The 24,971-nt window shown below is 42.8% G+C and overlaps 1 protein-coding gene across 1 annotated transcript in view; it reads right to left on the bottom strand.

The window, feature by feature from the left end:
• Positions 1–24,361, bottom strand: part of THBS4 (thrombospondin 4) — a 50,941-nt gene extending 26,580 nt beyond the window's left edge. The window contains exons 1-7 of the mRNA XM_059060657.2: positions 23,579–24,361; positions 17,679–17,882; positions 6,438–6,685; positions 2,740–2,848; positions 2,267–2,349; positions 1,799–1,850; positions 1,376–1,578 (exon numbers count right to left, since the gene is read on the bottom strand). Of these exons, the coding sequence (XP_058916640.1) occupies positions 1,376–1,578; positions 1,799–1,850; positions 2,267–2,349; positions 2,740–2,848; positions 6,438–6,685; positions 17,679–17,882; positions 23,579–23,666 (987 nt within the window). The 5' untranslated portion in view covers positions 23,667–24,361. The remainder of the gene's footprint in view (positions 1–1,375; positions 1,579–1,798; positions 1,851–2,266; positions 2,350–2,739; positions 2,849–6,437; positions 6,686–17,678; positions 17,883–23,578) is intronic.
• Positions 24,362–24,971: the final 610 nt, after the last annotated feature.

Here is a 24,971-nt window from a genome sequence, read left to right as displayed (position 1 = left end):
CTGCCTCTCAGTGCAAATTCCCTGATATTCTAACCTGGAGTTTTAAAACCTCTGTGAGAGGACAGTGCTCCTGGACCACTTGTCGGCTGGCTATTAGTTGAGTCCAAAGGAACCAACTACTCGAACAAAAAGACCTTGAGAAGATAAAGCCAGGGCAGTTGTTTCTTGAGTAAGATGTGATTCATCAGGGTCTGTGCCTGCCTTTGGGCCCTACCAAGTCCATGACTGTTCCTAGGCTCTCACAGTCTAGGAGGTTCATTGTGATTTTGTTTTGTTTTGTTTTGTTTTTAACCAGTTCAACTAATGTAAAAAACATGGCCACTTCCTGCCCTTTCAAAAGGAGGAAAATTCCAGCTCACAGATAAAAACCAGATGCAGTTCTGTGAAATATGTGCAGATGTTCTTCCGGTGGAGGGATGACTAAAGACCAACATAATTGCTTACTACCTGGGGAGGTTATCAGCTACCACAAGCCTGCAGTATCCATGTGTGTGAAAGCTCCTTCCAGCCTTCCTCTGGCCTGACGGGAGGGCAAAGGCACATTCTGGGGGCAGCCTTGCTACTCACTGTGAACACTGTTTTGGGACTGGACCAGTGACTGGCTAACCATGGTCCTTCAGAGGCTTTGCCAGCTGGCCAAACAGCCCGTATTTGCTGTATGCCTTTCTGGCTCCATCTCTGGGCACTTTTGGTTACTCACAGATTATGGGGCCTCTTCAAAAGGTCTTATTGGGGCTTCCCTGGTGGCACAGTGGTTGGGAGTCCGTCTGCCGATGCAGGGGACATGGGTTCGTGCCCCGGTCCGGGAAGATCCCACATGCCGCGGAGCGGCTGGGCCCGTGAGCCATGGCCGCTGAGCCTGTGCGTCCGGAGCCTGTGCTCCGCAATGGGAGAGGCCACAACAGCGAGAGGCCCGCATATCGCAAAAAAAAAAAAAAAAGTCTTATTGGTTTGAGTTTCCTGTCTGCTTCTCTGTTTTAGGAAGCCTGAAGCAATCAGTTGCAACCCCTGAAATATACCCTTACCCAGATCTTTCCCCTCCCATGTTTGCAAATGTGTGGAAAAATCACAATTGTCACAGAGACTGCTTAAGAGAAAGAATCAATGTTAGAGCTGAAGGCTGAAATCTCAGCATTGTAGCAACACAAACCAGAAGAGTGGGAACCACGGAGGGGAGACGTAATGATCACGGCCACAACTGTGTGTCATGCTCATGCCTCCTCCTTCCCACTGTCACAGATCTCTAAGGATTCCTGAGGGAGTAGTTTTTATGTAGCCTGGAGGACAACCCAGTCATCAACATGGCTTCTTTTTCCATAAGCTGTCGGTGTCCAAGATACTGAGGGAGCCCCATCCTATCTAGCTGAACTTTTACCTCGTCAACGTCAGAACAGGTGATCCCATTTCCTGTGTAGCCCTCAGGGCAGGGCCCACAATGAAAGCCACCTCTGGTGTTGGTACATCGGACGCCACGGAAACACGGGTTGGAATCGCACCGGCGCACTGGGGGTGTCGAGGATGCTAGGAGCACGGGTGGTACCACTGTGTCGGAGGTTGGAGACTGAAAGCTGAGAGGACCTAGAGGAAAACCATCATCCACAGGCTTATAAACCACCAAGAAAACAGAACTGATACAGAATCAAGTTTAGTTTCCCAGTGAACTTCTTTTCCCTTCCCTCCACCTCTGTGCCAAACCTCCAGAAGCCAGCGCCAGTGGAGCCTCACCCACCCAGGCCTGTCATCAGTAGGCATTTGCTGGTCCAACTCAGAATGCACCAGTTACTAGAAAAGCACTTACCACAAGCCTGGCATTCAGCTATGGTGTTTCGCAAAAATGATGTTTCCTTGACCTTTAGAAATGGGAAGGGAAAAAAAAAAGATGGAAAAGGAGTTCCTGATGTATAAACCAGGAGTGAAAAAATCCATGAGTAGCAAACTATTAAGCAGTACTTAAAGGAGTGTTAAAGGAGTAGCAAACTATTAAGCAGTACTTAAAGGAGTGTTAAAGGAGTAGCAAACTATTAAGCAGTACTTAAAGGATGTTAAAGGAGCTCTTGGTAGTTCCCACTCTGCATGGAGCCCTAGTGTGTTTATCACAGGCTGGTGCCCCATTTTCAGAGCCCCAGGGCAGCGGGCTGCACGGGGCCACTTGGGGTCAGGCTCCAGGTCCCCTCCCTGCCTCTGCAGGCCTGCAGCTCCATTAACTCCAACAAAGAGCTTCTCCGATAAGGCTGGGCCTTCTCTGATGGTATGTCCTACTTGTTACCTGCTGTCTCAGAAGATCCTTCACCTCTCCCAGTAGCTGGTTTAGTTGTGACATCTGCCCCAAGAACTGCCGATTGAAGTCTCCTGTAGGAATAGCAGAAGGTAAGGAGCATTCAGTCAGTGACAGCTCTCTCTACAGTGACTCAAAAACAAATGATTTCCCAGAGATCATCAAGACAAAGAACCTAAGATACAGGAATTTAATTTGGGGTAAAATTCATTTAATTCATCTAAAACATAATGACAATGATGCCACTGGGCTGGTTACTCCAAATTCCTATGAATTATACTAAGAAAAGTGCAATGAAAATACTCCTTGCCCTGGACTTTGGCACAAGAGCCTCATCTCTGTAGGTACATAATCCTGTAAGGCTGCTCTGCCGACAGCCCACCTTTCTGGGATGGGACCCAGTCCAGCCGGGGGCCTGAGGGTTTGTGTTGATGGAGGTGTGCAAACTGCCCAAGAGCCCACACCTGTGCTTGTGGGGGCCAGCGGCTCGCTCTGCTGCAGGAAGCAGTCTTGCAAGCTGGCCACCTGGAACAGCGAGCCTCTCACCGCCAGCTTCAGCTCTTCCAAGGAGTCCTGGAAGAAATCGGATTCATACCACACATTGCTGATGTCATTCAAAAGCCAATGAGCTTGCAACGCACACAGTTTTCATAACAGAGTAGGCCTGAATACTTGGACTCTGACACTTTACATAATTTTGTGGTTTTGCATTTTGTCCTGAAGCCTGCCAGCCCTATCCTTTTTTTTTTTTTTTTTTTGTGGTACGCGGGCCTCTCACTGTTGTGGCCTCTCCCGTTGCGGGGCACAGGCTCCGGACGCGCAGGCTCAGCGGCCATGGCTCATGGGCCCAGCTGCTCCACGGCATGTGGGATCTTCCCGGACCGGGGCACGAACCCGTATCCCCTGCATCGGCAGGCGGATTCTCAACCACTGCGCCACCAGGGAAGCCCGCCCTATCCTTTTGACTGAAGCAAATATGGAAGAAACCAGTAGGTTAGGAGAGTGCTGGTGTCCAGCGTGGTCTGAGAGTTCATGAAGGTGACTCGGAGAAAACAGAAAAGAGAAAAGGCAGTTTTCCTTCATGGTAAACAAGCTCTTTTGTGGCAGGAGCCTCTTAAGAGTTGTCTGTTTATGGAGTTTAGACTGTAATGAATAAGACATTGACCCCAATTTTAAACACTATTGTTTCTAGGGTGTCTTGGATCCAGGTTTTAGCAAAGTCTCTGGTTTCCTTGGATTATGAGGATGAATAAACCATATATTCTTTTTCTTTCTTTTTTATTAGGGTATAGTTGCTTTACAATGTTGTGTTAGTTTCTGCTGTACAGCGAAGTGAATCAGCTATACGTATACATATACACCCTCTTTTTTGGATTTTCTTCCCGTTTAGGTCACCACAGAGCACTGAGTAGAGTTCCCTGTGCTATACAGCAGGTTCTCATTAGTTATCTATTTTATACATATTAGTGTATACATGTCAATCCCAATCTCCCAGTTCATCTCACCCCGCCTTTCCCCTCTTGGTGTCCATACGTTTGTTCTCTACATCTGTGTCTATTTCTGCCTTGCAAACAGGTTCATTTGTACCATTTTTCTAGATTCCACATATATATGTTAATATACGATATTTGTTTTTCTCTTTCTGACTTACTTCACTCTGTATGACACTCTCAGGTCCATCCAAGTCTCTACAAATGACCCAATTTCATTCCTTTTTATGGCTGAGTAATATTCCATTGTATATACGTACCACATATTCTTTATCTGTTCCTCTGTTGATGGACATTTAGGTTGCTTCCATGACCTGGCTGTTGTAAATAGTGCTGCAATAAATACTGGGGTGCATGTGTCTTTTTGAATTATGGTTTTCTCAGGGTATATGCCCAGTAGTGGGATTGCTGGGTCATAGGGTAGTTCTATTTGTAGTTTTTTAAGGAACCTCCATACTGTTCTCCATAGTGGCTGTACCAATTTACATTCCCACCAACAGTACAAGAAGGTTCCCTTTTCTTCATACTCACTCCAGCATTTATTATTTGTAGACCTTTTGATGATGGCCATTCTGACCAGTGTGAGGTGATACCTCATTGTGGTTTTGATTTGCATTTCTTTAATAATTAGTGATATTAAACTGTATATTCTGTGATGTATATTTTCATATTACTGGTTTATATCCATCATTCATTGTTAGTCATAGTCAATTTCCTCACCCCTTAATTTTGTAGCTTTTACTGTACTCATTATTTTATATACATATGATAGAAAATGTTTATGTTAACTGGCAACATAAAGTCATTATTCTTATTTTAGAAATGAGCATGCTAAGGATTTTCAGAGGGACTCTGCTTTTTCATTTAGCTAAGTTAAGACGTATGCAACACATGCTACATAACAGGTATTTTGCTAGAATCAGACCATAAGCTCTATGGAGGCAGAGCCATGACTGTTTGGCCTAATGCCTAGAATGTGCCTACTGACTGACTGACTAATTGACTGCCTGACTGACTGACTGAGAAGGTGACTATGAAGACAGAGCACTGTGGTCCTTGCTGATAGTCTAAGGAGGTAGAACTTTTGGGCAAAATTCCAAAAAATTCCATCTATTTCTGATGACCTTGGCTCATCAGAAATGGACTTATTTGGTGGTAGAGACTAATTTCTGAAATGTCAGTGACACAATTTCTGACTGTCATTCTGACTATCTGGGCTACTCTGGGGATTCAGAAATAAAGTTTGGCATATCTCTCCATTAACTTTTTTCTCTCTCTATAAATCTACACTAAATATATATACAACTCTTTCTCCCTCTCTCCAAACTTGGATTTTAGCTTTCTTAAAACTTCTGCTCGAAAATGCTTCCTATGTTTCAAGCACAAATTCTAGCATCTGATTCATAGTTTTTACATTATTATCTAAAACTTCTCAGCATTCCTAGTTACAATGGAAATTACTGTTTATACCCTGCTTCTTTACACAAAGGGCTCAGAATAACTTGGTAAAAGCACATATAATTTAGTTAAAGCATATAATAATGAAATGGAAGTGGAAAATAGTGATTGCAGTATATAAAAAACAACAATATGTGCCACAGTGGATGAACATAGTTATTGATTTGGGGATCGACTTCCATATCAGATGAAATTCTGGAATGATGAGCAGTTATAGTAATGATTGGAAAAGACAAAAAATACTAGTTATTTATAGGAAACAAAGTATTTCCTAGCTCAAAATTCTTTTTTTAAAAATAAATTTATTTTTTTTTTATATTTGGCTACATTGGGTCTTTGTTGCTGCACGTGGGCTTTTCTCTAGTTGCGGCGAGCAGGGGCTACTCTTCGTTGTGGTGCACGAGCTTTTCACTGTGGTGGCTTTTCTTGTTGTGGAGCATGGGCTCTAGGAGCACGGGCTTCAGTGGTTGTGACACATGGGCTCAGTAGTTGTGGCACATGGGATCTTCCCAGGCCAGGGCTCGAACCCATGTCTCCTGCATTGGCAGGTGGATTCTTACCCACTGCACCACCAGGGAAGTCCCCCTAGCGCAAAATTCTAAGAGAAACATGTGGAAATTTCTAGAGTAGTTGCAATGATATGATGAAAAAAAATACCATCAACAGGGCATAAAATGGAAGACAGAAGTGATGTGATTTGTAAGGCCTCATGGAATTAAGTTGGCAATAAGGGTCTTTTTGTTAGGGATGCTCTAGTGAGACCTGTGAAAAATGTTGTTCCTGGTGCTTGGCAATTTCCAATCATTCTTTTTTACTTTCATTAAAAATATAATAACGTTATAGAAAGATTACAAGTAGATCATCCTATTGCCCTAAATAGTTTAAAAATTTTTGCTATTGTTTTTGCTATTCCTTTCCTGCTTTACAATTATATCCCCAAAGTCTCCACTTATCTAAACGAGCAGCTCTCAATTTTGACTTCACGTTAGAATCAGTATTTTAAAAAATACTGATCCCGAGGCACCACTGCTATAGATTCTGATTTAACTTGTCTGGAGGGTGGGCCCTCTAGTAGTCGGTTTTTAAGTTCCACAGGTGTTTCTAACATGCAGCCAAAATTAGACCCACTCTTGACCTCAGCCCACTCTTCTGCATTCAGCAGAAGCTTCAGAAACTCTTCTTTCCACTTTGGAGAATGGTTTGTGGGTTCTTACCTGTGCCTTCCTCTGGAAAGTCCTCAATTCAACAGCCTCAGGACTCTGGGCGAGGCCAGAAAAGGCTCTGGGGAGATTGTGAATGGAATCCACTTGCGAGCAGTCCAGGTAGAGCTCTACAGAGCCAGCTCCCCGGTGCAGATTGTTCAGTCTCAGGAGGACCCTGTGCCGCCTGCCATCGGCCAGCTGCACGTTGTTGAAAACCACCAAATGAATCTTCCCATCATTCTTCAGGTAACGGAGGATGGCTAGAACCAAGCACGGGTCATCGAATAATGAGATAAAGGGAAAGACCGTGATTCTGTGCTGCACAGCCTCCAGGTGACAATGGCAAGGCTGGGTCATTGGAAAGACGCAAGTAAGTTAGCACCAAAAATTTTCAACATTTTGTGTGCCAGGCATTTTTCTAGGCACTGGCCACCACTCTGTTGCTGAGAATGTTTTGTGCTCATGAAGAGAGACAGTAGGTAGTAAATTTGAAAATTAACAGTATAATTTCAGATAATGATGAGTACAGTGAGCAAGTAGAACCCATCAAAAGTCAAGTAACATCCAAGTAAGCTCCTGAGGGCATGAATTCATTAATTCGCAAACATTTACTGAGCGCTACTACAGGGCTGGGTGCTGCCCTTCGTTGCTATAAACACTTAATTTCTCCTCACTGCAACCCTATGAAACTGGAATGACTACAGGTGAGGAAACGGAAGGTCAGATAAGCGAAGCAACTTGCTCAAGGACACAGTAAGTGACAGGACTAGAATTTGAAACGAGTGTGGTTTATTCCATGACTAAAAGAATGCTAGGCCTGGATAGGCCTCTGTAAGGACTTCACGGGAGATCCACTACCTTACACAAAGACATTCCCAGTATTATGTTGAGTGAAAAAAAGGTTATGAGTCAGAATAGGTTCATTCCGAAAAAACTATGTAGGTATGTACATAGACGTATATACACATATACAGAAAATTAGAAGGAAATATTAATACGGTCATTGCTGGGTGTTTGGACGATGTGCTTTTTTCCTTTTCTTCATTTTCATTGCCTGATTTTTCTACAAGAAACATGCATTACTCATGTAATACAAAAAAGTAAAAGAAAAAAATGAATTCCACACATAAATCCAGAGTGTGCTACAGTCAGTCTGTATGATTCATAACAAGTGACTGGGACCATCTTTCCTCAGATACCTCTTCTGTGGAGTGTAAATGCCAACTTGGTGCTGCCCCATGGAGTAGCCAGCCAGGAATATCTGTTTATGTTGCAATATTGCCAGAAAAAAAATCCCTACTATGAAATTTTAAAGATCTTTTTGAAGACTTCCTCCAAATACATTAGACTTTCTAGGTTGACTTCCCCACCCCTCCAAACCCTGACTAGATTTGCTTTCCCATTTGACCATGGCTGGAGGGCGCCAGTTGGCATCAGGGTCTGTGGTGCAGAGAGATGCCCTGAGGAGTCAGGAGATCTTCTCTCGTGCCCATGTGATTGCCACCACTTGCTTACCGAGAGAGAAGAATTGGTAAGACCTGACAGTACAGACTGGCTAGAAGGCCCTTCTATGGCTATAGTACATTACTACATTTCCTGAAGCAAAGTATTGGTAAGACTTGAGTAAATGTGGTATGAGGAGAAAGAAAACAGATGTGAGTAGAAATTCTTGAGGTATCTTAACCATGGGATACAACAGGGTTTTTTTACCCCTTTATTTAATATTGTTGAGAATTTGTAATAGTAACAGCATGGCTGGAAATTGGAGGCATAAGGTACACAAAAGGGGGAAAATGAACTCAAATATATGCACTAATTCAATACTTTAAGATGTCTATTTCTTTACGTTTTTGAATAGTTTTGCAAATCCCTGGCGTTTTTACAGGCCAGTGAAAACTCCACTTGGACTACCAGACTTCAGCCAGGTCATAGACACAAATACTCAGGATCTCCTCATCTTCATTAAGGCTACAACCTCTGTTCCTCATAGTAACAGTTTAAGAGGATACACAGAGCAGCTTAAAACAAATACCCTTGGTCTTTCTCCCCTGGGATTTCCGTGGAATTCACAGGAAACATATTTTCATGGGCCTCTTGCCTGCTTTTAGCAGGCCTTCCAGGCCATGTGGGCCATGATTTATTTTCATAACTGAATCGCTAAGTTTAATTTTATAAATAGTACCTAGTGGAGTACGTTATATATAACAGTCGCACGTTAATGTTGTGAATATAAACTTTCAATGAATAATTAAATGATTGCATTGAAAGCTTTTCACATATAAATTTAAAAGTTTAGAGAATAGCAATTTAACATCTATTGCGGGCAGCCAAACCTGCCATTGTGTTCGTGCTGTCATTTAAGGGCACGCTATACTTCTGCCTTGCTTGGTGTTGCAGTGCAGCACTGAAACGGCAGATTCCTCATGCTCCTAGATCTTGTGACAAGAGCAAGAGGAAAAAAAGGAAAAGAAGAATTATGGAAACTTCCATCTTCACAAGGTCTGTGAGCAGAAAATTATCAAGTGCTTTGACATTTACCATTCTTCATACTTGATCCAATCATTTTCATTTTGCTTATGGCTTCCATTTTTTCATTTTTCTTTTTTATTGCAAATTCCTTACTTCAGTGCGTCTATACTTATTTTATCTTCAGAGCAGTAAGACTACCCCAGAGGGTCGACAGGCACCTGCTCAGAAAACTCAGCATTCTCCCATCAGTCACAATAAGTCTAGAAACAGCCTCAACAACCCAGGAGCCTGCAGCCTGGGAGATTCCCTGACCTTCTCCAGAAGCAGCACCACTGGAGGGGAGAGAGGAGACATGGTTCCCTTCCTCTCTCTGGTCCCCCTTTCCCAGGGCTCACCTTGCCCAATCTTAGCCCAACATACACACAGAGCAGAGGGGAGCAAAACAGAGGGGAAAATACAAGTGAGCCAGTAAGACATCACTTCTGCCTCCAGAAGGAGTGAAAAATCAGGTGGAAGCTGGAAGGAGCAGTCTTCTCCTGGCTCCAGCCCACTTCTGCCCCTTAGCACCCCAGGGAGCAACGCACCCTGGGTGCGTTCCTAAAACCCTGACGGTTTTAGGAAAACCGTCACTGGGTACAGCTCTGCTTCTTCGGCTGAGGCACATTCCATTCTCTTGCTTGCTTCTCACGGAAACAAGTTTGCTTGGTGATTTCAGCCTTGTTCTCTCTCAGGGTGAGTACCAAGAACTCCTCTGATTAGAACTGAAGGCTGCAGGTCTTCAAACGGTGTTTCTGCCTCTACCTTGTTCTATCTCTGGGTTTCTCTACCAGATTCATTACTTACCTTCCTGCTGAGGGTCTCTTTCTATGCAGTTTTTCTGGACTGAAAGCTTGAGATTCTTACAGGACTGTTTTGACCAAATGATTGCCTTTTCAATGCAACACACAAGCGAGCCAATGGAATCATTCGCTAGCTCCCTAGTGGTCCCTAATTAATGTGTAACTTATCCCAGGACTGGCCCAACCTTCCTGCCAAGCTGAATGACCAGTTCTAACAACCCATTTTCACCCCTCTCTAGCTTTCTCCAGCCTCCCTCATCCTTTTCTTTCTGTGCGAATGTTCTCTTCTCCATTCCTCTCCTTCCTGCTCCATCATTGCCACAAATCTGAAGCCAAGATCCAGCTCAAATGCACCAGACTCCCTCTAGTCTTCCATCTTCCCCATGGTTGGAAGTTACTGCCTCATTCATCTTCCCTAACACTTTCTTGGTGCTTTGCTAGGTATACTTTTTCAGGACTCAGGTTCCGGTCATGGCTCGGACACTTAATCCCTATGTGACCCTGGGCCTGAAGTGTCCACTTCTTAAACTATTAAAAGGAGTCAATAAAAGCTGTCCTTCCTATTTCATTTTGTTTTCAGTGGTGGTCAAATAAGAAAATGCAAAAATATAAGCTGCTGTACAAACGTAGGTACTAGTATATTTGCTTATTTCTCATCTTCTCTACTAAAGCATAAACTCTTGGGACAAGCAGTCTATTTTTACTAATTTTCCCATACACCACAGCATCTGAGAACACCAAATACAACTATCTGTTGAATGAAAAAATAGATAAAATAGAGTATTCATGTATCTACTCTGATTTTAATCCACAATCTTTTTGAAAATGTGGGGAGCAGTTTCTATTAGTTTACTTAAATAAACCCTTTCCTTCTAAACTTAGCATCTTTGTGTACTTGAGAGTTTGGAGCCCCGTTTTATGGCTGCATTTCCATGTCTGGGTACCAGCCTGACAGCGGAGCCACGCAGCCTGGCCTGATTAAAACCATCTCAGTGACTGGCAGGGGATGAAGATGAAGAAGCAAACCCAAGCAATGATGATTTGAAATATTGCTATCTTGGGAAAACTTTCAAAAGGTGTTTTTTGAAAAGTGGATGGACTTGGTGGTCAAAAATATTATGATGTGTTGCATGTCAAAGCTATGAAGCAGGCTGCCAGCTTTAAAGAACTGGAAATGATAATATTTTGTCTGCTTGGGCAAAGAAACTCAGAGTGACCTGGCCTGCAAGCAGCAAACTCAGCAAGGTAGTCCGGGGCTTTCTGCTTTGCTTGGTAAATGGCTTTGCTCTTTGGCACTGTTAAATATATGATTCAACCTTTCCTCTTCTTCTCTAAATAACTGTATATTAAAAAAAGACTTCTTTCCGTTAATGTCTCTTGTGATGGATATTCTTGTTTGCCTTGACTCATTTATCTTTATGCCTTATATGCTAAGGTCTTTGTAACTTTAGTGCTTTGGAAATACATAAAAGGTAAATCATCAAACTGCTTTTCCTAAAAGTACTCTGGGTGACTCCCAGGTGTGATAAATGCAATATGTGTGTTTTGAAATTTTTTTGTAGCAGTTTAAACCAATGTGAAGCTTATAGAATACACACACACACACACACACACACAAACACACGGAACAAAGAAACCATCCTGTGAAAGGAAGCACAGCAGTTATACTGAACATCTGCAAAAGGCTTTATATTTTGCTAAGTTATGAGGCATCACTGTAAACAACTATCTGGTAGGTAACAGAGCTGTAAATGTGCACAGAATCCCAAGGTCACCTTATAGGAGAGAGGTGCAAAGCAACTTCTTAAATGCCCATGGAATGCTCTCTAGCCTTAGTAGAGCCACAGAATATTAGCATTATAAGTCATCCAGCTTAATATCTCACTTCACAAATCCCTTAAGTAAAAGTGCAGCCTCTACCAGCACATTTCCAGTAACAAAGAACTTTACTTTGCAGAAAAACCCATTTCACTTTTGGATTGCTCCCCAAGATTTTCCTAATTCAGAGCCAATATCTGTTTCCTCCGACTTCCACCAGTGTGTCCTACTTTTACTCTTCAGAACTATAGACAGATATAATCTTATCCTCAATCGAAATGATATTCTTCAAATATTTTAAGGCAACTTTCATCTCTCTCATGTCTTCTGTCTGGCTCCTTGATTTCTCCAGTTCCGTTAACTTTTTGACTTGTGATGTGGTAAAAAACGGGACCCAGAAGGATGCTGGCTTGGTGACTCTCCTCAAGGTAATCTCTGACTTGACAGTGTCCCTGTGAAATGTGCTCACAACTAGACACAGTATTCTAGATGTGGCTGGACAATTAAGTGTACAGTGGGACTATCAGTGCCCTTAATCTGGACACATGTATGTGTTAATGAAGGCTAAAATTTAAAAAGCTTTTTAAAAAGTTGCATCACTGTATCTGTTCATTCATTCATTCATTCATTCGGTAAACATTTTTGAGCAACTACTAAGTTCCAGGCACTGTGCTCAACATTGCTTGGTTCTTAACGTTGTTGACTAGAATGCTTAGAATGGGTCTTCCACATCTTGGGTGTCTACAATTTACTTTTCATTCCTAGAGCATGGATTTACAGTTATTATTGTTAAATTTAATCTGATGGTGGCCTACTGTGTGTCAGCCAGGTAGGACCTTGTAAATCTTGATAATGGCATCTGATACGTTCAACTGTTTTTTCCAGCTTTGTGCCAACTGCAAACATGTTAAAATACTACGTTTCCACCTAAGTCACTGATATGTTGAAAAGTTCAATGCCCAAGACAGAGCCTTGTCAAAAACCACTAGATACTTTGCTATAAGGCAATTTACCAACTCCTAACAGGACTATTTATCTAGCTTATTCTTTTTTTAATATTATTCAGAAAGGTATAATGAGTGACTTCATAAAATTCATTAAAAAGTTTGGCAGGATTTATTTTTAGTAAACCTATTTGCCTTCAAATAATCCCCGCGTTCTTTTCCAGGAAATCCCCAAATGCATGAATAATAGTACAACCCTCTGAAGGTTTGTCCTCAAGTTCACAAAAATTCTTTCCACTTTCTGTATATCATCATTTTAAAACTGAGTCCATTCAAGGGTACCTCGTAAGAGTACTGTGAGAGTTAAAAGGGAAAATGAGCATCAAGCCTTTAGCACGGCCCTGGTTCATTGTAATGGCTCCATAAATAAATATTATTATAAGTGTTTGAGGAACCTCATTTTTTCCCCTTCATTATTTGGTTTAGAATTCTTTCTTTCTTTTTTGGCCGCTCCACGCAGCTTGCGGGATCTTAGTTCCCCCATCACGACTGAACCCGGGCCCTTGGCAGTGAAAGCTCAGAATCCTAACCACTGGCCAGCCAGGCAATTCCAGAGTTCTAACTTTTAAACTCTTCCATCTCTTTCAAGCTGTATCTCTCATTAGCCAGCAGGTTTCAGAACAGCTACTCGGAACCATTTGACTTCTCCTATCATAGGCTGAGGAGCCTGACTCTCTCCAGTCACTACTGCTAATTCTTGGAGTTCCCTTCATTTCCACAGTATCAAGTTGTTTGTCTGTGGCTCTCAAATTAAAGAAGCGGTCCTCTCATGCTTTTTCTGAAAGGTGAAGCTTCCATTAAGGTAAGTCAAGAGTTCACCAACTCATCATTTTTGGAAGACAGTTGCCTCAATAATAGAAAGGTGTCTCTGTCTCTCACTGTCTACCTAATCTATCTAATATAGTAACCTGAAGTTTTTATTGAGCTTCAGAGTCTAAGTTATTATACTTTATATAAGTCAGTTCTTGCAATCAACCTGGGAGGTAGCTATTATCATCCCCACTTTAGAGACAGTAAATCGATGCTCAGGGGGATTCAGAGATGCATTCATGGTGACACAGTTCTTGAGACTTTTAATTGTGACTCAAACTCAGGATACTAACTGGAAAGTTGTCTCTATGCCAGGTTCAAGAAAATCACCAACCATATCTTCTACCCAGCTAGGTGGTTTCTATAGAATGCTTATTTCTACACCACTGTATTACTAATAATCTGATAGAGCATTTCTATCAGAAATACTACCTGTATTACTTTTACATCCTCAACCAAATGGTCTTCAACATTCATTCATTCAAAAAGTGATTCCGAGCCAGGCCTACTGTGTGAAATTGTATACATCTAGAATTTCCACAACAATGTCTTTTTTTTGGTTTGTTTTTTAAACAAAGCTACTCTTCTCAGCCTCCATTTATTCTATCCAATCTCTTCATGAGCCACTTCTATGTACAGGGCACTGTGCTATGTGCTGCAGTATACACAAAGGTGAGTTAAGGGATGCTCAGTCCCTGCCTTAGGGGAGCTTATAAACTACTGGAGAAAAGACCTCTAAGTAATTCAAATACAAGGCAAGCGAACAGTAGCACCTTCTGTGGAGGTACAGAGTCATATAAAGAAAGGTGTCAGGAGGAGCTGGAGATGTGTCTTATGTGTGTAGGATTTCAGTAACTTGAGATGGTGCAGGGCATGCACCAGGGGGAGCAGAGGGCAATCAGCAAAAGGACAGAGAAGGGGCGACAGCATGGGTGCGTCCAGGGCACAGTAGTTAGTCCATCCGGCTGAAGCACAGGCTGCACGGACAGCTGGAAGGACAGATAAACTGGAAAGGCTGGTTGGGGTCAGGCAATAGAAAGCCCTAAATGCCCAGCCTGGGCATTTGCACCTTATTCAGTTTGGAATCGGAAGCCACTACAGGTCTCTGCAGTCAGGCATAACTAGATCCAAGCTATGCTTTGTGAAAAGTAATGAGGGGACCATGGTAGGATGACTTGGAGAGTGAGAGGGTAGAAACAGAAAGCTCAGTGGCAAACTCATTCTTTGCAGTCTTCATGGAATACACTTTAGTTTCTCGTAGGAGCTCATCCAAGGCCCAGACAACCAAATCCTCTTTTTGATTCCATCTGTGCAGTCACCCTCTCCCAAACCATAACCTTTAATAGAGGGAAAGATGTGTCCTATTTTCTTACTCTGCTATTTTAAGTCATGAGAGATACATCTGGATTTCTTGTTTTGCTGTTTTCCATGCAAAGCAACAGAAGACAAGATCAGCTGAGCCTTGTCAGTTGAATAATGGACTGGGGTTCACCTTCCAGGAAGATGCTTTCCCCCCACCCTCCACAAATCATAGCAGGTGTGCACAGCCCCCTGAATGGTCAGGTCACCGAAGATGGTCTCTTGCTCTTTGTAACTCCCCTGCTCGACCAGTCCCTGCTTCACCTACTCCCTATTCACATGAACGTGTTTGCCCCCTGCTCCAGCGAGTGCTTATTCTAATCCTTAGGCCAGAATGCCTCCACCTGCTAGTTTATCAAAGGGAAACTTCTGCCCTCATGACGGTGGTTAACCTGAGGGGCTGTGAGGGATGTGCCCCAGCTGCCGGTTTCCCTGGTAACTGATGAGCCAACCTGATGTCAATTCCCCCATACATGGTAGCCTCCTTCTCCCCCGAGTAGCAAAGATCGCTGCCATGTCCTGCCTGCTGTCTGGTCTAGACAGTGGGATGTTGCTCCAGGACCTTTTGCTGCAGACATGTAAGATCCTCTGTCCAATAAACTGTTGATGTCTCTGTCACTGTTCCGGGCTCTTCTTTTGGTCTCAAGGCTGGGCAACAAGACTTGCAGGCCTGCTGGGTGCAGCCCAGCACCACTACTGAACACTTCAATGGGGAGTCACAAACACATGCTGCATCTTTTTCTGGACCTGATGGACCTGTTGACTTCTCTTTCTTGTTCCAGTCACAATGGGCTGCTGCTCCTTCCTAGAACTTTCAGATTCACCAGGGATGGCAAATCTCTGTCCTTTTTCCTATTGCTCCAGGGAATCTTCTGTGTCAAATTCTTCAAGTCTAATACTGTTATAAATTCCTCTTTGTTTTCTGAGAATTGTCATCTCTGGATTCTTTTAGGACTCCTTTTAAAAAATATTTTTTCTAAGAGCTTTTTATCTCTTCTAGTAGGTTGGCAGATGGAAAGGTGTTCAATCCTTTCCTCTTTTTTTCTCCTTTAACGTGGAGATCAGCTGGTATTAACAGCTGACTCACATGACTGGTGACTCTTCAAAGGAAATGCACTTAACAACCCCCTTCCCTATCCATCTACCTGTCCATGTATCTAGCATTACCCTGGCCTCTATAGACTGAACAGAAAGAATCAGCTCGGGGGAAGTTGCTTGTTTTTCCACAATGGCCAATTTAGAAATAGAGGGTGAGATTCAGAGAGAGCAAAAAGCTAGAAGCAGAGTTTTTGGCTCTATAGAGGGCCCTTTAGCCACTAAGCTGAGTGAGCTAAAATAAAAACCTTCCAGTGCATCTAAAATAATTTGGTGAGAAGCTACTGCCCTTTAGATGAAGAAGGGTGGCTTTTATAGATGATAAACTGAGTAGCTGGGTTCTTAGACAATGAGGCGTTCCTTCAAGAGATGTGAGGCAAAATGGGGTTGTCAGAATCAAGGCAGAAAGATGGGTGAAATTACCTCCCATCAGAGCTGAAGGCGGGGCAAACGGAGCAGGAATGGCTGAAACATCTGCTAAATCATGAACCATGTCCCCAGCTCCCTTCATTGTCTGAAACCGCACCTCAGCCCCTGAGAGGCCATGAGGAACAGACAGAGAAAGCAGACTTGTGAGTGAGATGGAAGGAGGGAGGGAGGATATTGGAACTTGACATAAAAGGAGGGGTTAAAAGCCCATTCCTTCCTGCTTTTAACTCTATAGTCCTGTGAACGCTAAGAATTAGGAATTTCTTTCATCTCCCAACACCTGAAGCTTTAAGTGTTCATTCACAATTAGAATCTCAGAGAGATTGAAGCACTAGAAGAATCTACTTTGTAGAGCAAACTGAAGTAATAAATCTCACCGGAAGGACCAGTCCTCCTTTTTTAAAAGCATGAGGCAGCACAGACACGTATCTGTCACATTCCTCAATAAGCAGGAACAGGTGTTGTCCCCAGGGCATGGGTGGAAGAGAAGGAGATGAAAAAATAGTGACCTTTTTCCTTGGAAGTCATTTCTTAGTACATGTAGGAACTCAATTTGACAGTGAAACATTTGACAGCAGAGGGAACAAACAAGTGACAGACCTGTGTAAACTGGCACAAAACAGGTAGAAAAGAGCTGTTCATTTCGTTCTACCGCAGAGATATATTCTCTCCATCAAGTCTGGGAGGTGCTTGCAGAGCTAGGAGTTAGGTCTGCTAAGCCACATGCTTCTAAGGGAGCACAAGAATGGTGTGAGTGGCTATTACAGGCTGAATGTGTGTGTTCCTCTCAAATTCATGTTGAAGCCCGAACCCTCAATATGGTGGTATTAGGAAGTAGGCGTTTGGGAGGTAATTAGGTTTAGATTAGGTCATGAGGGTGGGACCCCCATGACGGCATTAGTGTCCTTACAAGAAAAGGAAGACAGAGCTCACTCTCTCTCCCTGCACCAACACACACTGAGGAAAGGCCATATGAGGACACAGTGAGAAGGTGGCTGTCTACAAGCCAGGACCCAGGCTCTCATCAGGAACCAAATCTGCTGGCACCTTGTCCTTGGACTTACCAGCCTCCAGTACTGTGGGGAATAAACATCTGTTGCTTAAGCCACCCAGTCTATGGTATTTGTTATAGCAGCTCAAGCTGACTAACAGAGTGGCCAAACTGTCCTGGGTCCTGTCCCTTCCAGAAATGGATCCAGAATAACATGAGGATTGGACAATGTCAAAGGGCATTTCTGCTGCAAGCTATTCTTCCTTCTTTCTCCCGATATCAACTCACCCTGCCTATACAGGTAAATGCACAATCAGAGGAATTTGGTATTGAAAACTGAAATCAATGGTGGATGGAACCATCTGAAGGAAAGTAGATCCCCAATCCTGGAATAGGCAGAGAGGATTTTTAAGAAAATAATTTCTATAAATCTCCTTACCTTTGTTCAAGCGTCCCATCACAGTAAACTCAAAATACTTGCTGTTGTCAGCTGAAGAGTAAAGTCCGAAGATGGTGGCTGAACTTTTCATCTGCAGCTTGAAGGTGGAGATCACATAGAACTCGTTCAGGGTGGGGTCTGTCAGGACTGGCTTCAGGACACCTGGGATCAGCCTCTGGCTGGCAGATGGGAGAAGGTCAAAGACTGGAGAATGGGGAGAAAGGAACAATCAGTGAAAGGTTTAACTTTGGGGCAAACACGTTTTTTGAGGGGAGACAATTTGACAGTAAGTTATGAAGTAAACTGATATCGTAATCATTTTTCCACATTGTCAAACTTGCCAGTTCTTCCTCATCACTCTTACAATGGCTGGACATTTGAACCAGAAGAAATGGAGCATTCTATTCATTCTATGTGATGAAACAGATATTCATCACAAGGTTATAGCCCCCAAGAGAAGACAAAATTTGCAAACCCAAAATTGCATTTTGGCTGAAGAAGTGGCTCTGAAAATGCCCACTAGGGAGAGGCTAATATAAAGGCTAAAAGCCTTTATACCAAAAGCTAACCTATAAGGTGGCGGTGGGGGGGGGGGGGTGGGCGTGGCGCAGGTAACAGCATCCAACCAAGTCATTGTTTTTCTTATGGCCCCTAGTAGTGAATTTCCGCCTTGGGGTCCCTCATGTGCCTCTTGGACCGGAGCCAATTGTCTTTTCCTGGTCAGCGATAAGTGACACAGGGAATATGCAGCAGAAAGCAGGGGTTTGGTAGGAGATACACTGTCAACAAAACAGTTTGCTACCTTTGTGAGACCTAAGTGTTCCCTTTGTGCATTTACAGTGCCCTAGTGTCTCTCTGGTAAGAAATCCCCATGTGGAAACAAAACAAAACCATACAACGTGGTTTCTATTTCTTGATTGTAACCTCACTGATAAAGTCGGTCTACAAAAACTAGAACCTGCATTTATATTTGTGTAAGTTGCTTTTGATCAAGTCAGCAGCACCTTCTCTCAAACTTTATGAAAGGTATGAGAGAGTATGTCCAGTTAATTTAAAAGGCAAAGGCCAAATTTGGGTAATACTCACTAGAAGTTACTTAGTATTTTTCTTGGTTTATGCAAATATCGTTTGGACAATTCCATAGCCTGCAGGAACTTCAGGCTCCAGAGCTGTCTCCTGGATACAATAATCTGGTTACTAAAAAGGGTCATAGTATCCATAATTTATAAAGAGCTCTTACAAATCAATAAAATAAGCATCCTAATAGAAAAAAGGGTAAATAACATGAAAAGGCAATTTACAGAAAAAGAGTTACAATGGCAAATAAGTATATATATGTGTTCATATGCTTAACTAATGATGAAGGAATTGCTAACTTAAACAACGAGGTATTATTTTCACCATCAAATTGGAAAAACAATAAAAACAATAATACCCAACTGTTGGTGAGGATTCAGGAAAATGGGTACTCATATACTGGTGGGTAAGATTTAAACTGGTATAAACACTTTTTTTTTTTTGCGGTACGCGGGCCTCTCACTGTTGTGGCCTCTCCCGTTGCAGAGCACAGGCTCCGGACGCGCAGGCTCAGCAGCCATGGCTCACGGGCCCAGCCACTCCGCAGCATGTGGGATCTTCCCAGACCGGGGAACGAACCCGTGTTCCCTGCATCGGCAGGCGGACTCTCAACCACTGCGCCACCAGGGAAGCCCATAAACTGGTATAAACACTTTGAAGCCAGTTTAAATAGCAATATCAAAGGCCCTAAGACACATATGCTCTTTGATTTAGCGTTGCCACAAAAGGAATTTATCTTAAGAAAATAATGGATGACGTGGTAATTTATTTAGAAGATTCACCACCAGTGTTAATTCTAGAATTTCTATCTAGAAAGGAGTTATGTGAAAATCTAATTGCAAGAAGTGGGAAACCTGAATCTTTTCTGGCACAGCACTTTGTCTCTTCTTAACAGAGACAGAAAGGCTTGACAGAGATTACTGGGATTTCAGCCCTCTGAAGCCATCCTGTGGCACTGCAAATGTTCAACAAATTATTTATAGTATAAAAACACTGGAAACAACTAAGTGTCCTACATTAGAGCCCTGGATAAATAAATTTTGGTCCACCCAAAAAGAGAAATACTATATATTAAATTACTATATATTAAAAAGGATAATGCAGCTGAATACTTAGATATGGAAAAAAGCTCATGATATATTAAGTGGAGACAGATGATAAAATTACATGTATAACATGACTCCATTTGAAATATATATTTGCCCAGAAAAAGATTTAAAAAACAATATGACAAAATTCTAACAAGAATAGTAGCTATCTCTGGGTTGAATAATTATACATTTTAAATTTCATTTGCTTTTACTTATCCAATTTTCTTTTTTCTTTTTCTTTTTTTTTTTTTTTTACAATGAACAGATGTTGCTTTCGTAAGAAAAAATAAAGTTATAAAACAAACAGGCAAAAGCGTAGTTATTTATGAATGTCTACTCCTTTTAAAAGATGATCTGTCTTCAGATTGAATCTGTATTGTTTCTTTCATGTGTATCAAGAAACTTATACAATAATGATTTTAATACTAGCAGTGCTGGAAAGCAGAATATCTACTATGTTCTTTCTAGCATCCCACATTCCCCAAACATGAGGACTGCTGCCCACTGTACTTCAAAAGGGGAACAGAATTTTTAAATTTCCAGAGAACTGGAAACTTTACATTTCCACCCGTGGGAGCAAAGGAAAATAAGGCAATATATTTAAAAGTTCCATTCAGGACAAGACATCTTCAGGAAAGAGATGTGTGTTTAAAAGTAAGGGAACTGCATGCAAAACTAAACTCTTGGTATTCCTGATTTTTGCTTTGACCATGATTACTTCATAATTCAGCTGAAACTAAATTTACCACATTTCAATCTGTATGGTTCCTCTAATCCACTGGCTTCACTCTCAAGAAGCCAAGTTGGGATTAGTTAGTAATGAGTTTGGAGAGTGTTTTGAAAAGGAAATGACACCACAAATTTCTACTAATGTTATTAAGCTTTAGTAAATAGCACCAGGATCTCAGTACAACCTTCTAGCGTTACAGGTGAAATTACTGCTACCAATGAGCCCAACCATCACTGTATGAAAATCGAATACTTACCAATAAGACTAGCAAGGCAGCTCAGAGGAAAAAGGAGATAAGCAAATTATTCTGCTGAGCTGATAATCGCAAACTAATGAACTCAATAAAGAATCTATCAGAAACTTGACTTAATCAGATCATCTACAACAATTAAATTAACCAGATAATTTAGGTATAGCCTGATTTCAAGTCTCCACAAAACAGGCAGCTCTGTCCAAGGAGAAGCAAAATCCATACCTGCAACACACAATGAAGTTGTGTGTTCAAATGTCAAGAATTCATATAACACAAAATATTATACCCATGAATTCAAACCTGTTAAATAATGTTTGCAATAAGAAAACTTTTGAACTGTGTCAAAAAGCTTCCTTTCTGGCACCAAAAGCAAAGGCAACAAAAGCAAAAGTAAACAAGTGGAACTACATCAAACTAAAAAGCTCCCGCACAGCAAAGGAAACCAACGAAATGAAAAGGCAACCTATGGAATGGGAGAAGACATCTGCAAATCACATCTCTGAAAAGGGGTTAATATCCAAAATATATAAAAAACTCATACAACTCAATAGCAAAAACAAAAAAGCAACAAAAAATCACAACCAAACATACTTAAAACTGGGCAGAAAATCTGAATAAACATTTTTCCAAAGGAGATAGACAGATGGCCAACATATACATGAAAAGATGCCCAACATCACTAATCATGAGGGAAACGCAATTCAAAACTACAATGAGATATCACCTCACACCAGTTAGAACGGCTGTTAGCAAAAAGACAGGAAACAGCAAGTGTCGGTGAGGAGGTGGTAAAAAGGGAACCCTTGTACACCATTGGTGGGAATGTTAAGTTGGGGCAGCTACTATGGAAAACAGTATGAAGGTTCCTCAAAAAATTAAAAACAGAACTGCCTTATATGATCCAGCAATCCCACTCCTGGGTATTTAGCCAAAGAAAACAAAACCATTAACTCCAAAAGATACATGGAGTTATTCATCACAGCACTATTTACAATAGCCAAGATATGAAAACAAATTGTGTCCATCAACGGATAAATGAATAAAGAAAATGTGATACACGCACACAATAGAATATTATTCAGTCATAAAAAGGAAGGAAATCTTGCCATTTATGACAATATGGATGGATTTTGAGGGCATTATGTAAGTGTAATTAAGACAAAGACAAATACTGTATGGTCTCACTTACATGTGGAATCTTAAAAACAAAAACAAACAAACAAGAAAGGACAGCTCATAGACACAGAGAACAGACTGACGGTTGCCAGAAGTGGGGTAGTAGTAGTGGGGATGAAATGGGTGAAGGACGTCAAAAGGTATAAGCTTCCAGGTATAAAATAAATAAGCCATGGGGATGTAATGTACAGCATGGTGACTATAGTTAATAGTACTGTACTGCACATTTGAAAGTTGCTAAGAGAACAGATATTAAAAGTTCTCATCACAAGAAAAAATCTGTAGTCATGTGTGGCAATGGATGTTAACTGGACTTATTGTGATGATCATTTTGCAATGTATACAATTATCAAATCATTACGTTGTACACCTGAAACGAATATAACAGTATATGCCAATTATACATTAATTTTTAAAAAAGGCTTCCTTTCTTACCTTCCTAGAAGCAAGGTCACAATGAATAAATACTATAAAGTACAGCATTTTAAACATTTCAACCCAAACTAAAAGCAGTTCAGTATCCCCTGAAAACACAATTCTGGTTGCCTGGTCTGGAATCAAAATGAGCTATCTGGTGAAGTGCAAAGTTTAAATGGGTGATTACTGCAGGGGGAGGGGAAGGGAACGGAGAGCACCAGCACACAGGCATTCTTCATTCTGCCTTCCTAGAATTAGCAATTTTTACTTCAAGTTGCGTGTCTCTTCCAGCTTTATTTCCTTAGTCAGTAAAATTAACCCCAGGCATCAGTTCAAACAGATGAAGGTCATCACTGGATAGCCAGTTAAGGCCCTAAAATGTTTTCTTGCTTAAATACTTTCTTCCTTTTGGTCTTTCCAAAATTCTGTTTAAGCTCAAGTGCTTTCTGCCCAACAGTTCTTTTCACCCCATCTCACAAAGGGGTTTGAAGACTGATCATCCAGGTGGCTTTTCAAATTATTAACCAACTTATTAACCTCTTTGTAGAGAAAGACCCATTTCTCAGCCTTCCAGTTCAATTTACCTCAAGAAACAAGAGACCAAGCCAACTCCCAAAGGAGGCTTTGGGGTCCCAGCAAAGTTGGAGCAGAAAAAGGCGAGTGGCTGGGCAATACGGCAATACTGCACCTTTCTTGGGGATATCAGTCTCAGACCACCTGGTCGGAACATCGCTCCTGCCGCGTCGAAGGATTTAGGATGCTGGGCTGAGTGGAGGGCCAGCCAGAGAGAGCCGCGGGGGACGGAATTCGGATTTCACCCTACTTCAAACAGGACGTGGTCGAGGTCTAGGGCCGCGCCGTAAGCTTGTAAACCCCACGTCTTTGCCTAGACTGAAAATAAGTTTTGCAACCCCCAAACTATTGTATAGGGAATTGGTCTCATCGCTGGATAATCGAATCTCCGAAAATTCTAATCTTTAATTATCGTTTCCAATCACAATAAAAAACAGAGAGGTACCGGGCGAGGCCCGAGGAGCCAGGGGCCGAGCCGCGCGCGGAGCTGGTCCCTCCGTTCGCCAAGTGGAGCGCGGGACGGCGGGCTCCGTGACCGAGGGACCCTGGCCCGTGGCTCCCGCCCCGGCTCGCTCTCACTTACCCTGGGGGCTGGCCTGGGCGCCGGCCCCCAGCCACGGCTGCAGGGCCAGGTGCAGCAGGAGCAAGGCGGCTCCGCGCGGGGCCAGCATGTTGGCCCTTCCTGCTCCCCGCGGGCGCTCGGGACTCACGGCTCCGCGGGCCCTGCCTGGGAGTGCGGACGGCGCGCGGCCCCTCGGTCGGACTTCCAGCGCGCAGCGCAGGTGAGGCGAGCGCGGCGTCCGGGCTGCCGTCGGGGGCGGTGCTCGCGTCCTGGCGCTGCGGAGCTGAGTACGCTGGCGGCTGGGCAGGGCGCTTTATGGTCTGGCTGGCTGGGGTGGGGGAGGGTCGAGGCCGGAGCGGCCTACTTGGCTGGGATCCCCTTTGGCCGGGAAGTATGGGGGCGGCCGGAGCGGGGAGCGTGGGCGGCAGAGAGAGAGGCGTGAGCTTCGGGACTGGGGGCGGGAAGGAGCCCTGGGCCGACCCGGTCCTGGGTGGGTGGGCGTAGTCGCCGGGCCCGCACGGACGAGGGGTTTAGGAGGATGCGAAGTGCCAGGATGGGCAGTCGGGGGACTGGTGAGAAAGTGAGGACACGCAGGACAGAGAAGAAGGAGAAGAGCGGGGCAAAGGAGGAAGAAAGTGACACTGACCCGCTAGCTTTGGGCACCATCCATCCCCCACCTCTTCTTTTCTGAACAGAAGAACATCGTTTGGTCAGGCTCTTAACGCCCATCTTGGGTTCCCTTCCCAACGAGCCCTGAAGGCTCTCCGCGAACTTCTGCCTCCTAAGGTGGTCCGGAGAACAACTGGTTTCTTTTATTTCTTCAAGCTTTTCTTGAATACTTCAAATGATGAATATGTTCCCCATCAAGTTTTGAGACGTGAACGGTTAATGTTTCAAAGTTTTTGAGTTTTTAATGGAAATAAAACACATCTCAAGGAATCCATCCAGACAGAACCATTTATAGGATGGTAGTGTTTTATGGAGAATTTTTCAGTCCGGTTTCCAAACACTCTGCCCACTTCTGTTCCGCCCTCCCAAAAGATTCCAAGTGACAGTTTAAAGCTATGGGAGTAGGACCTAAAAGAGAGGGAAGGAACATAAGGAATTAGTCTTCCTCCTAGGCAAAGACCCCTAAAAATAATGTGGATTAATTAGAGGAAAAAATATTTCAGAACAATGGCAAACTTTTCCCTCTTAAACAATCTTGACTAATGGAGAAAATCCAGCAAAGTATTTATATCCCTATCTTTAAGTCTCAAAGAATTCCATTTCAAAGTTTAAGAAGCTATCTGCCATAAGCCGGAAGATTAACTCATCTTCTTATTCCCAAACTGTGCTAGAATAACGCCTCACCAATTATGATTCCACTTACAGCTAATACCTGAAAATTTGTGAGCTATATTCAGAGCTCCTT

This window comes from Kogia breviceps, chromosome 4 (genome assembly GCF_026419965.1).
Source record: "Kogia breviceps isolate mKogBre1 chromosome 4, mKogBre1 haplotype 1, whole genome shotgun sequence".
Lineage (NCBI taxonomy): Eukaryota > Metazoa > Chordata > Mammalia > Artiodactyla > Physeteridae > Kogia > Kogia breviceps.
This window is presented reverse-complemented; position numbering and strand designations above follow the sequence as displayed.